Consider the following 14129-nt stretch of genomic DNA (forward strand, 5'->3'; position numbering starts at 1 on the left):
AACAAAGTCAGTAACTCCCAAATCTATTTCTCCTCCTCCGTCAGCCATTGAGTGTTAAAAAAAGAAAGCTAGGCAACAAAAAAAAAGAATACACTAAGCAAAATGCAAAAAATGTCTTTTAACCTTTTAATTTAAGGTACTTATAGCAACAAAGTGAAGAAAAATAATTACTATTCATAAAAAAACTTTCCACAGCCCTGGTTATTACCACAGGTTATCTGGTTTCAGCAAACATCATGACAATCCAGTTTCATGGTGTGGTTTGTTAGCACTGGTGTCCAAAGCAACCAATGCGATCATTTCTTCCTCCAGCGCAGATCTGCTCAGACAAATGTTTGTGATCTCCAATCTGCCAAAGTGTTGCGGCTTCAGACCAGTTGCTTCAGATCGGTACAGCGAAACAAACATCATGGATCACAAGACATGAAAGTGCTGCAGCCTTTCAGCTCGTCTGCCAAGGCAAATAGTCAAGCTCAACACAACCCACTAAAAGCAACAGTGGACTTGAAACTCATTTGTTTTCACAGTTTGCAACAGTGCTGAATCATGATTCTGTGTGTGTGTGTGTGTGTGTGTGTGTGTGTGTGTGTGTGTGTGTGTGTGTGTGTGTGTGTGTGTGTAGGCCACTCCTTTCTTTGTAGGGCTGATGGTGCTGGAGATGGTGGTGGGCCTGCTGAAGACAGGATCCCCAGTGGTCACCGTCAGTGACTTACTCACCTCCGTATCTTGTGGAATGATCTCCAGAATCCCACTGTGAGTGTTGCAGGCAGCTCACAGTCAGGTCATACTGTTTGAAATGATAGGATGGTTGTGCTGCATGTCGTACGAGGACAGTAATGTGCTATGAGAGTTTCTGTTGAGGTGCCTGCATAGGCAACCTTTGCCTACGGCGTCACGGCGCTCAACCCAACATATATTTCATTAGTTTTAAGAAATATTAAACATGTTGCTGTTTAAAGGGCCGTTACCTCGTCCAAAATGAGGTAATGTGATGTAAGCAGCAGGAAGCAGGTGCATCAGGTGTTATTCAGTTATAGTGCCATTAATGTGGAACGCACACAATAACTAACGTCATCGTTACTTGTTATTTGCTTTGATTGATTTAGATGTATATATATATGCAGGAAATGGCTTCCTTTATCAACACCCGTGCTGAAACGCACACAACACCCGAAGGTGTCTGGTGAAGCAAGAGCACCGGGACAGTCTTAAAAACAAGTGAACTGAACAGTACAACTGTAACACGAACCGCATATTGTACTAACACGTGCACGCTGTGGACTGTCCGTCCCTCCCTCAGGCTGTTCATGAGAAGCTGTGAGCTGACTGCTTACATATTCGTGTGGAACCGGTACCGCCTGCTGGATCTGCCGTGGGACTCTGCCTGGACCTGGTGGCTCACCTTCGTGGGCGTGGACTTCTGCTACTACTGGGTCCACCGCTTAGCTCACGGTACCAGCACAAGACGCTCACTCACGCTGATGTACACGACCCACAAAGAAGGACCTTCAGATGATAAGTGTTATCACTCCCTCCAGGAAACACACGACACCTTAGTTCTGCTGTTACTGATGGATTTATTCGCCTGACGTGCATCTCAAGTCAACACCACCGTCGTCAATCCACCGCCGAACTGTTGAAGTACATTTCAACGTACAAAATAAGCTGGCATTCACATTACACAAAAACTGATTGCACGCAAATATGCACGACGAAACGCTAAAATAAATAAACGTCGCTGGCTGCACACAACCGAGAGGGAAATGAGCCCACTTGAAAAAACATTGATCTTCAGAAACGAGCACTTCGTTATCACTTTAAACTTAAATCTACAGAAACTTCTGCCGCTTCCAATGTCTTCTTTTAGGAGATTGCCACGACTAAATGTGTCCCCAGCACAACATAGGATGTAAACATAGTTCCTATCAGGTGTAAATCCAAACAAATCAATGTTCATGAACACAAGTTGCACAAATGATGATATGTGGTCAAGCATATTAAATAATGACATAAATGGTATTTATGGCAGTTAAAAAGTGTAGTTCATGAGAATTGTGGTAGTACTTTTGTTGGCAAGCGCTCCTTGCTGTGTGGTTTCTGCACTGCATATTATACAGAAACGGGTATGCACCTCCTTTTGTGTGTTGTGGTGAGTACTTTAAACTCATTCCAGAGTAAGAAACATTCACCTCTCTGTACACTTTAAAAAGTTAGATATGACAGCTTTGAAGTTTGCTCCTTCTCGGAGCACTGTGGCTGTGGTCAGGTTGGATTCAGGGTGTTTACTATGGATTTGAACAGTGACCACTTGTCTGCAGCATTATCATCTTCTCCACTGATCATACCAATACTCTTATTTCCTTCACAACATGGCTAACTAAGCATTTCATCCCATTTTTCGAAGACGGCTTCTGTACTTTTATACACATTTAAATCACAACACTGATGGTGTCCCCTTCCTTTTATTATGTGTCACTCGGATAATGCCAACGACAAACTACAAAGCCAGCTGAAGATGAATGGTTACAAAATGTTGATTTAGTTGCCATCCCTGCAGGGAGGAGCACGCTAGATAGCACACACACACACACACATCATGCTGTCCTGGACGTTGTGGAGGAAGCAATTATTTTTGAGTTACATGCAGCTGGTTTGAGAGCTCTGCAGATGTGAGAGGCCGTAGTCTCCAGAGGGCTGTGGTCTTAACCCGGAGCTCTCACAGCAACAAGCTGGATACAGTCAAGGCGCTAAAGCAGCGACGTCCTGCAGCATCACTGTTGAAGCAGAAATAAAAAACATATACCGGATACAGTATTTCTACAGCAGTAGCTTGATGTCTTTTTAGAAACGACTCTTCCTGTATTTTTGCTCAACTGATGCACGTGCCAGATGCTCGGCTGCCACACCGGAAGAGAGGTATTTATCTGTGGCCTGCACCGATGTTTATTTGTGTCAGTGGCACATCAAGCTGCCTGCAGCCTCGTCCACATGGTTTTGGCTGAAAGTCCAGAATGTGGCTTAACAGAAGCTGGGTTTGGAAACCGTCTCGCCAAGAACTGCCCGACATGATTTTGAGGTGACTGAGAACATCAGTAGAGTTTGCTTTAACATGCACTGGTGGTTCACTGCTACACTGTGATCTGTAGGCTTTAGCTTTTATCTTTATCTTTTTAACCTGTTTTTGCTGCTGAATCAGTTTTTTTGCAAATATAATGAAGGTAACCTGACGAAGATTAATGGGGCTTTATATTCGTTTATGTATGTAAGACAAAGGGAGCAAGGACATTGAAAGTATCAGTGTGGTGCATTGGCATGACAAATCAATACATGTAGCTGTGCACCCTTGACCCAAAGTAATTAAATCAAAAGTCTGTCTGAATCGGAAAGTGAGCTGGATGTCAACTTGTTTAGAGCTCTAATCAAAATTTTAAAGATACCGGCAATTAACAACTTTTGTAAAATAAGTTTCTTATTTCCAAAAATGTACCACAGGAGCCTTTCACATCAGGGACCCGGACCTCAATTAGGACCTCAAACATTATTATACACATATAAAGTGTATAATTTCATTTCGTTCGTTTCGTGAAAGAAACTGGGGAGGATCCGATTAACCCTCAGCGTTGGAGCCTGAATGATCACGTAAACAAAGCTCCACACATGTTTTCATGATCTAGGAAACCAGGCTAATGTGTGTGACCACGTTTATAGGGTCACCGCTGTAATGTGTGTCTGAATGAAGTGTGTGTTCCCGTCGTCGCCCTCATTGTCTGACGTTGCAGAGTGACGCTCACAGTATCACATATCTGCTCGGTTTGTTTGGTCGGGGCGCTCGCTCGCTCGGGGCCTAAGCTTTTCCGCCTTGTTACCAAAGTGAAGCGGCTCCCCGACCGCAGGACAGGCCCGGCGCGGCCCTCACTCGTCACTCTGGTCAGCCGAGGTCATCTCGGTCAACTGCAGCAAGGTTCAACAAAACTCTTCCAGCGTGTGGGATGGATGTTTCCTATAGCGAAGCACTGAGGAATGAGACAGCTGCAGGATGCGGGTTGAAAGTATTTTTCAGCAGTTTAATGAGTGTCAAATTGTCATGTAATGCTGCTTTTGGAGTCTTTTTTTTATTGCGCTCATGTGTTGGAACGATTTTGCCGTTTCTTGCCTTAAAACTGCAGGAACACTGCATCTATAATCCTATTGTGTCAGGACATATGAGCTATAAATCTCAATATTGCGTAATAAGGGAAAGATTACAATAGAAAACTGTAAAATGAGGCAAAAGTAACATCCTCTGCTGGGAAATACGAGCCCTTATTAGCCTCAGTGCAGAATATCATTTTCAGTTTTATGGCCCTTTTTTTCCGTAGTTTCCCTCATGACTTCCACATGAAAGGACAGCTCAAAGATAATTAAATGGAAAGTACTTTAAAAAGGCCTTCAGCCTGTGCTGATGCCATCTTTCCTGAGGAGATGTTCACACTCGGCATCGCTCTTGCCAGACGCTGTGATCTTGGAGATAACGACAGATTAAAAGAAAATTGAGCTGCCTCTGTCTGCAGCCCATTTGGATGAAATTTAGGATTCTGCATTGACAGGTATGTTAGCAACCAGAAAGGTGCACTCAGTAGAGTCCAGATCTCTGCCAGGTGTGTCTGTAAAGACAACTGTTGTGTTGTGTGATTGAATAAATACAACCCACAATTGGTAAACTGCCCATCCAGACACTTATGAGCTGTAAGGTGTCGTAAAACACACTTCAGTCAAACTTAAAGACAAATGGTGTCTGCAAGCAATCAGCTCGACGTTTGTGACAGCGATGTACTCAGCTGTGTGTGTGGTGGTAGCCACACACACAGTCAAATATTTGAATGACCTTTGTGTGCACACAGACTCAAATGAAGTGGTTGTTTAAACTCTTGATATCCATATTTGTTTAAAGTCATTGGTCCCAGACTTAATACGCCGCAGCTTTAGTGAGCCCTTGTTTAAGTTAATAATTATCTGTTTTGTTTTTGAAAAAAAAGAAGCTGGGAGTGTTCAGCTGCTGACAGATTGCTAGAAAGTATATCTCCCCTAACCGCTGAAACAATATGACCCCTGCTACACATTTAACCGCCTTTTGTAAACACATTGGTTTAATAACCTGGTGACTGACAAGAATAGAAGACAAATTCCAATTTCGCCCACATTTTGTCTGCTGCCGTCCCCGTCAGACAGACTATATATGTTTCTATTCTGAACCAGATGATTTCTGGGTGAACAGGGGGCCGACTCGGTTCGGATGCGGCCGTGATGTTGACAGTCCTGTTGATTCTGTTTATTCTAACCTCATATCGCGAGTGCCACTAATAGCAGCTCTGCTCTCGGGCGGCATCTATATCCAGGCATTGCAGCGAGGCTGAGGCCATTAATCAGCCAGTCAGCTGTCCGTACTCTGATTATATGTGAGGTAATGGAGTTACGCTGCAGTCGTCTCACCACGCTGGCTGCTGCTGCTGCTCGGTGTTACGGTTTTAGCTCTGAAACATCGGAGAATCGCTTGAAAGTTACTGTGCAATGTTATCATTACTTCCTTAATGTTTGGTAGTGAGGGTATTATCTTCAGTGTAAACCAATAAGCTGTTAATTATCGAGAGATAGGCAGTTTGAGCCGGCTGGACGGGCAGACATCAGCAATCGGGGGGGTCCCGACTAATCCGACCAATTGCAAGTGATACATAATTGTGGTAATTTTGCTATTGAGGCTTTCAGGGGGTCTGAAGTGTCAATCAAGGGTATTTTGCACACTGCCCATTAGTGCAGAAAGATGACGATCATGAGAGAAACATGGAGAAATCTTTCGTCAGAAATAAAAAATGGTGGTCTAATGGTGGTTACTCGAAGACACGTCCACCCCTTTAGAGCTTCAGCGAGCAAACGCAGTCTCCCTCAGAAATTCAAGTCAATGTGACTGCTGCTACGACGCGCGTTTACAAACCGACCAATTGGAAATTAACATGCAAATGTGTAGAAATGCAAAAACAGATACGTCAAACTCAATTTGCAAAAATCTGCATTTCATATCTCACAGTCTCGTCATCCCCAAATCCGAAATATTGCCAAATAGGCACTTTGGCTTTTCGCTGTGACCCCAAATCCTCCGCCGTTGTCTTGCCTGTCAACTGTCTCTTGTCCCGTGATAAGTGTGTCAAATCTGACTCTTGCAACTCTTCTGCCGCTGCTTTTTGTCATTCCACATTCTATCAATGCCTACTAGCAGCATATTGTTTGCATTTGTCGGGTGGTGTTAGAAAACAGCCGGAAGCCACTAAATCTCCGCCCTCCTGTGCCTCCAGTCTGTCTCAGGCTGTACATTAGTTTCTATGTCTTTTGTCTTGCTGATTCTTTCTTGCCACTTAATTATGTCCTGTGACGCCTGTTTTGCCTTCTAATCCTGATTGTTTCCTGTGTTGCCCGTGATCCTGATGTCTCTGACTGATATTGATGGAAACATTCAGTTTAAAATACAGCAAATGAAAATGGACATCAGGAAGGTGGCAGCCAGAAAAGCACGTGTCCTCTTGTCTCCTGTCCTGCTCTGTATAAGATATATCGATGAGGTTAAAGCTAATTGTGGCGGTGGTGAAATGTGTTGTTTCAGGCGATCTATGAACACATGTATGGACAGGAAGATATGCACCTTACGACATCCTCTATATATCTGTGTGCTGCTGTGTCCACACACCCCTCCCACTCCTCTGGCCTTGCAGACAGCAGCAGTTGTTAAGACAAACAGATGTGCTCAGCACTCCTCCGCTGTCCTGCGTCCCCGAGAGGACGCAGACGATGTGGATGTTATTGTTTGAAGAGGAGCTCCTCTGGGCGGTGTGGCAGGGTGGAGGTGGAGGTGGAGGTGGGGGGGTTAACCTGCCCGGGGCTCCATAAATCTTCAAGGTGACGGCGGGTTCCTGGCCCGGTGCAGGTTGCAGGGGGGCCGACAAAAGAATCCGGGGCCCCCGCTTAGTTTGCTGGTTGTGTCGGTGCGGTTTGGTCAGGATGTGGGGGTCTGGCTCACGGCAGCAGAAGAGACCAAGTGAAAGGCCTCATGGGAGGCAGACATAACATCCACAGTGATCTATAGGTCACTGGCTCTCACTCTCTGTCTGCTGCTCTGTGCGATGAAAGAGAGAGAAAGAGAGAGAGAGGCCGGTCTGATTGAACCTAGACATCACAAAGGGATCACGTCCACAGGGCCTGTGTGAGCAGCTTTTAAACAAAGTGTGGAAAAGAAGAGCGTGTCATGATGGTTGAGAGGGTCGCTGAGCTCAGCAGAGGCCTCAGTCCGGCTGACTGCTGCCCTCGTGTGCTCCCCTCCCTGCACGGAGAGACTTCCCTCTGTCAACAGCCGACGGACGGGGAGATTCCCCCCCCCCCCCCCCCCCCCCCCGCTGAGGACAAACGTCCACTGTTTGGAGGGATGAAGTGTGAACATGAAGGATGAATATGAGTGGTGATTAAGGGGTGCGGAGAAAAATAGATTCAAGTAAGAATCGAGATTCTTATCTTTTAAGATTCTGAATCGATTCACCATTTAAAAAAAAATATGATTTTTAAAATTCTTTCACAAAAGAACTGAGATATTGCGAATGATAAAGAGAAATCCGACACACAAAGTCAAAGTTGTGTCAAGCATTAAATCAAAATTTACAGTGTTATTTTGTGTATGATTTATTTTTCAAATTAGCAAATTTCTGATAAATTTAACTTGAACTTGTTAATCTCTAAGTCACTAATAATTAAGAAATACTAAAAACTTTTAAGTAAGAACTGTTTATTTGTGCAGGTTTAGCATGAATAAATGTTTCCTTTTGTTTCGGTGTGTTTGGTGTGCTGTTGCAATCAGTTGATTCAAACTTTGTCAAACATATAAAATCCGTAATCTTAGACAATCTTTACTTTGCTTTCATGCAGTCATTTGCCACGACGCCTTTATTGGCGCACAGAGGACTGGATCCTGAAATTGCTGCGTCTCTTCTGCTGTAGTGGTATTTATTTTTTTCCTGACTAGTCATGCTGTTTAATTTAACCTTAGAAAGACGCTCGCATGCTGTGGAAGATTTACAAGGCCTACATAACGGGGCTGTCCTCGACCAAAAACATTCTTGTCGACTAATCAATTAGTTGATTTAATTCACAGATCTGTAAAACTGAGTTTCACCATAAAGAATCACACAAAAGCCCCACTTGAACATCTTGTGAGACGTGCTCAGACGTTTCTTGGAAATACGTCATTTAGCATTAAAAATCACTGATTGACTGAAGACAAAGACCAAAACGACCGATTAGACGACTAAAAGGTGGCAGTGCAACATGAAAACAAATCACGCAAAGAAATAAAGTGAAATACGCGTTCATATGTTTTTCTTACGATGTATTTGCTGTGTCATGATATACTTTTGGCATGGACAATATATCACAGTATATTAATTATGGCACAGTAAATGCATACTTAAAAGGGAAAACATATTACAATTGGTGTTATATTTCACTTTATTTCTTTGTTTTGATTAGTTTTTATACATTTTCCATAAACTCTGAGTTCTTATTGCATAAAATCTAAAATCTATCTGGATTACTTCTTTGTTTTTGCAACAGAGAGAGAAAGAATAAAACAGCTTTATATCTAGTGCTTTGGATTTCAGTTAGAATCAACATAATTGAGAATATAATCAATTCAAATAGAATGTTGTTTATCTTAAAATATGATAGAAAAGCCATTTTACGTCACCCTTCACTTTTAAAACCTAGTTTTTACACCCTGTCCTGTTTGTGGGAGCTGTAAGTGGGCCTGACCACGGTTAGTGTGTTTAGTTTAGTGCGTGTGACTGAGCTGTGTGGACAGCATGAAGTATGGCAGCGGCAGAGGGGGAGTTGGCCAACCGTCCCACCGAGTCCGGCGCTCGCTGTTTGACTTGGCACCCCATCCAAGAGCCGTCCGATCCAAACACCGGAGGGCCGTTCACAGGCCATTACCCCGATGATTGACAGGTCGGCCCACCACTCAGAAGGGCCGCACATGAAGGACGCCGCTCGTCGGTGCCAGGAGTTTGTCGCCGAGGGTGACGATCTGGCAGCTGATTGATGTGAATGTGAAAGCGTTCTCGTAGAGAGTGGATTTGGCCCTCCTCCTCTGCTGATTATTTTTCTTTTTTACCAGTCATACTTTCTTTTTATGGCAGCATCATCGAGGAACAGATTGATCATTATCGGCACTTACTGCAGCTGCGTCCAACAGGACTTTGCTTTCTTGCGTTTATACGACTCGGTTGTATAAGCACCGCTCCTGACATTGTTGAGGTGGACGTAAACAGACTCTGTTAGAGTCTAACTCGGTCACGTAACCTGACTGATGATGACTTATAGGCCTTGATTATGTGTCATGATATAATTCAACAGTGGGAACTGAAAATCGTAGAATTACATCAACATGCTGCCAGACCTCTTCTCATGGTGAATACCAGAACAATGAGGCTTATTTTGGTTGCACAGGGTTTGGTGTTGCAGGAGACCATGTCAACAATAATAGATGATGATATCCAATGGGATGTATCTATATAGGATAGTATTACAATGCTTATACTACAGCCGCTCACAATAGGAAAGTATTATAAACCTTTGGGGGCCGAGGAACATCTTTCAAGACCCTGATTAAGCTTATTCGTACTACCATTTCTACTCTTAGATGCCATTGGAACTATTTGTATTCTAAAAATGTCGGACCTGTTTGATAGTGACGAACAGAAACACATTTAAATTTGAATCATGTTAATGATAATGATAATCCGGGTGCTTTGTAGTCAGATGTTGCTTTAGCCTGGCTCGCTTCATGGCTTCGTTCGCTAGCACCTGAACACACATGACACATTTTGGTCTCCCATCGCTGCTCTCAATAGAATTGAATTCAAAATCTAGTCCTATTGGCTCAAATAAGCGAGTTCAGGCGAAGCGACGATGTGGACTGACTCAAGTATTTCTCGCCGGATAGCTAGATGGTTAGATGGCTAATAAGCCAAGCTAAGCTGCAGTAGGTTTGCTGTACCCTGAAGTGACTGATTCAAGACTAGAAGATTGGCGGTTCCAGCCTGAGCACCCACTGTCTGCAAGTTGAAGTGTCCTTGAGCAAGACACTGAACCCAGTATTGCTCCTCGGGCGCTTTACAGCAGCCCACTGCTCCTAAAATGCTTAGGATGTTCACATTTCACATATATACCTGTATGTATATGACCATTGTTATAAAGTAAACTTTTTAATTATACAGCACAATTTTATAATTTATAGCAAATGAATTCATGCATGGCAGGGATACAAGTTTATGCACAAACAATTGTTGTTGGACGCAAACCTTAACTTTGCACTCTGACCTTAAAACAAAGTTGCACTACTTCCACCTTTTGTTCCACACAGACAGCAGTCGTGATTCACACGGCCACAGAGATAAACATAATGTTTTAGGGATTTGAATGAAAGACGACTGCTGTAATTTTTGAGCAGAGTCTCGTATAATGTGTCCAAACTGTCCATCACCTGATTAGCGTGCACTCATGCTTGCTATTCCCGAGAAAGGGTGAGTTGAGGCTCGCTGGAGGCCAGACGGAAGTGCCGTCCTCAGCGTTTTCTCTGTTCTTGCTGGGAACACGGGCTCTGTGGCATTGGTTCTCACCATTAACGGGGCTTCCCTCCTGAATAGGCCCTGCCAAACTATGCAGCGTCCCGCCGAGTCCAGAGATGAGGACATGGGCTTGCAGTGAAGCCTAGCGGTTCCTACTTCCTATCAATGACAAGAAGCATCAATCTTAGCCGCCCTTATTCCTGGACCCTGCCAAGCACGATTCCAGTGAGAAGGAAAAAAGCAAAAAGAGACTCAGGCTGCTGGAATCAAACAAAGGCTGGATTATCCTCTCAATATGTCTCTGAGCAGGACAGTTCATCTCTGAAACCCCCACGGTGCGGAGCGAAAGAAACTTCATAATTTTAGTGCTTGACTGTCGTAGATGCAGTCAGACTTCTCTTCTGTTTTCATTTCTTCTTACCTCTCTCCTGTCAGACTCATGCCTTGTCTGCAGACTGTCTGTCAGTTGTGTTGAGAGGGAAAATAAAGTTTGAATTAAAGTCCAACCCTGTTGCTTCCATTTAAAATCAATCCAAAATACCCCATTTAACACTGTATGTGACGCTTCCAAAAACATTCCCCCGTGACATTCATTCTCTCACACCTGCTAAAACTCAGCAATAACCCTGTTAAATAACGGAGGTGTGGAGCATTGCTCGGGAGCGGTAGTTTGCTCTGGGAGCACCTCAGGGTTTCCCCAAACGCTTGAGGAAGTCCACCTCAGTTTCACTGATTGGAAAGGTGTCGGGACAGGTCGCGGTGCTCCTCTGCACACCTTCAGCGCTCAGCAGTGTGTTTGTTCAGGTGCGGCGGACCATCGGCCCATTGGGATGTTTGACTCCCTGCTGCTATTAAACAGAGAGAGAGGAGAGAGAGAGAGAGAGAGAGATGTGGCTTTTGAAAGATATTCTCAAAATAGAATGTCGTAACCTCACATTTGGCAAAATGCTTGATGCTTGAACACTGTGACCATATGAACACCAGAGGTGTGGACTCGAGTCACATGACTTGGACATGAATGTGATGACTTAAATCCGACTTGACAACATAAAAAATACCAATTACTTGTGACTTTACTTGGACCTGAATACTTGAAACCTTCCCCCAAGCCCCCAAAATGATACAATTTGTGATACAAGAAGTGTGCCATGAATCAATTAATTTCCCTTCATTCACTGAATCGGCCATTGTCAACGCTGTTCATTCCAAGCAAGTCAACACTTCATTCCCCAGATCCAATTAGTTGGAGCCGATCTGACGGCATCCAATCAACTTGCAGGAGAGAACCATGAAGAACAAACGTTACTTTACTGAGCTGCAGTTGGAAAAAAATGGTACAAAAGATAATTTTGTTCTCATACAAAAACAATACGTTGGTCAACAAAAAACATATTGCATTATGCAAAAGGTGCAAGTTGCAAATTACAGATGGAGGTGCAAATAGCATAATTAAAAAAATCTATTAGATAAAAAAAACCTAAAAATTCATTGTCAACAAGTCAAAAATAAGATTGTGGCATGCATGCATGGGGACACACGCATGCATGCATGCACGGGGACACACACATGCATGCCATGTGTAATAATACAAGTTTAATTGCTTGATAATTGATCCCTTAATCACAAATCCCATCACACGAGGCCGCTTCATAAAACTTAAACCTCGTTTAATAACTTTGGCTGCTTCTTTTTACTACAACAAGTACACCACTATACATAGTCTATACGGGGCTTTGTGGTTCTGCAATATTTGAAGGTTACTGTTCTCTCTTGTACGGATGCAGAGGCCAAAGTGGCCGGGCGGTGCCAAAAAGCACAGACTTAGACGGGGTGGTCCGGAAACGGGCCGGAGATCCAGTGAAACTTAACAAGCATGTTCCCTTTGGATGTTAAAATGAAGTGTAACACAGATATTAATGTAGCAAGTATCACAACACAGCAGAGGAATGTAAACTGGAGCACTGGGACATCAGGCTGGACGCTAACCAGCTGCAACCGAATACCCCCCCCCCCCCCCCCCCCCCCCCCCCTCCTCTTCCTCCAATGGCCAGCTACACTCAAGCCTCGGCCTTTCATCACGGCTGGCCAGGAGCGAGACCCAAATGGCTCCTTCTGGGGATGAAAGTGTCTCGTTACTCATCTGGGGAGGTTGATTGTTGAGATAAATCACTTGTGGTGATGTTAAAAAGCAGCTGAATGTGTGTGAGAGTTCAAGCCTCGCGTATGAATCTGGTGCTGCTGTTCGCTCTGTCACACATTAATGGGCAGGTTGATTGAAGTGATAACCTCAGAAGAGATTTGGACTGGTGGACTCTTGTTTTCATGCTGTATCTTTGCATGTGTCATTTTTCTCCAGAGGTGTCCATCATCTGGGCTTCTCACCAGGTTCACCACAGTTCAGAGTACTACAACCTCGCCACCGCCCTCAGACAGTCCCTCACCCAGCAGTTCACATCATGGGTGAGATATTATTCATTCTGTCACAGTTAATTCTGTTAATTGTTATTATTGTCAACATGGAGCCAAGTATTGTCTCTGTAGCCAAAGACTGATGCATCTTATCCCTCTACACCTGGCCTGGTTCCTTACTCTGGCTGCTTAAAGTAGCGATAGCACGTTGATTGTGTTTGAGGAGCTTTTAGTGTCGCTTTGTGAGGCGTTTCATCAAGGAACTATTTTCTTTCTTCCAAACTACACCTGCCAACCGTGTCACCACAGAAGGAGAAGATGTAAAAATGAAAATGGCCTCCACGTCGGTTGAGCTGCAGTGTTAGCTAGCTCAGTGGTGCTAGGTGAGCTAGCAACATAGAGTTCATATGCAAGCTTCCTTCTGCGCGGTGATGCGGGTGTAGTTCAGTAGAAAGGAAATAGTTCCTACATGAAACTGCTCACGATAAGATCTGTGGATTATCTTGGGTCATGATTTCTGGAAAGAGACGTTGCTCTTGGTGTTCTTTAAACATAATGATTTTGGCGCTTTGAGCACCACAAGCCGAGTGCCGTCTCGTTCCATTATATTGGAGGGCAGACATCTCTACGGCCCATATCTGCAAAACTAGACAACTCGCATCAAAACTATTTGTTGATAAACGGCACTACTGATTAGAGGAAAAACTGTCCCTTCACAGCTCCATTGTTGTCCAAAAACGTTTCAAAGCACTATTTAGAACCACACCGGTGCTCTGCGTTACATGAGGCAGAGTGCCACAGAAAGGATAGGAAAAGTCCAAAAGTATTGAGAGACAAACTATCACATCGTCATCACATTTGTTTTGTTCTTTTCATGGCATTTATTGACAATATCAAACATATATTTGCCAGCTGTATCCTTTTAAATGTACTCGGTGGAGTGTTTTGACCACTGGTGGCGGTTTAGAAGTTCCCATGTTGTTTGTTGTAATGCTCTAATCATTTCTATGTCACATTTTTGACAGATTGTTGATATTTACAGGACTGGCTGTAAAGCACTTGCTGTCTTCCTATCTTTGT

At 43.8% G+C, this 14129-nt stretch overlaps 1 protein-coding gene across 1 annotated transcript in view; it reads left to right on the forward strand.

Annotated features, from left to right (window-relative positions):
- agmo (alkylglycerol monooxygenase) overlaps positions 1–14129 on the forward strand; it is a 44108-nt gene that overhangs the window by 4671 nt on the left and 25308 nt on the right. Inside the window, exons 2-4 of the mRNA XM_076081127.1 lie at positions 623–753; positions 1301–1452; positions 12997–13100. Coding sequence (XP_075937242.1) covers positions 623–753; positions 1301–1452; positions 12997–13100 — 387 coding nt within the window. The remainder of the gene's footprint in view (positions 1–622; positions 754–1300; positions 1453–12996; positions 13101–14129) is intronic.

This window comes from Anarhichas minor, unplaced genomic scaffold (assembly GCF_050575085.1).
Source record: "Anarhichas minor isolate MPS153535 unplaced genomic scaffold, ASM5057508v1 ptg000079l, whole genome shotgun sequence".
Classification (NCBI taxonomy): domain Eukaryota; kingdom Metazoa; phylum Chordata; class Actinopteri; order Perciformes; family Anarhichadidae; genus Anarhichas; species Anarhichas minor.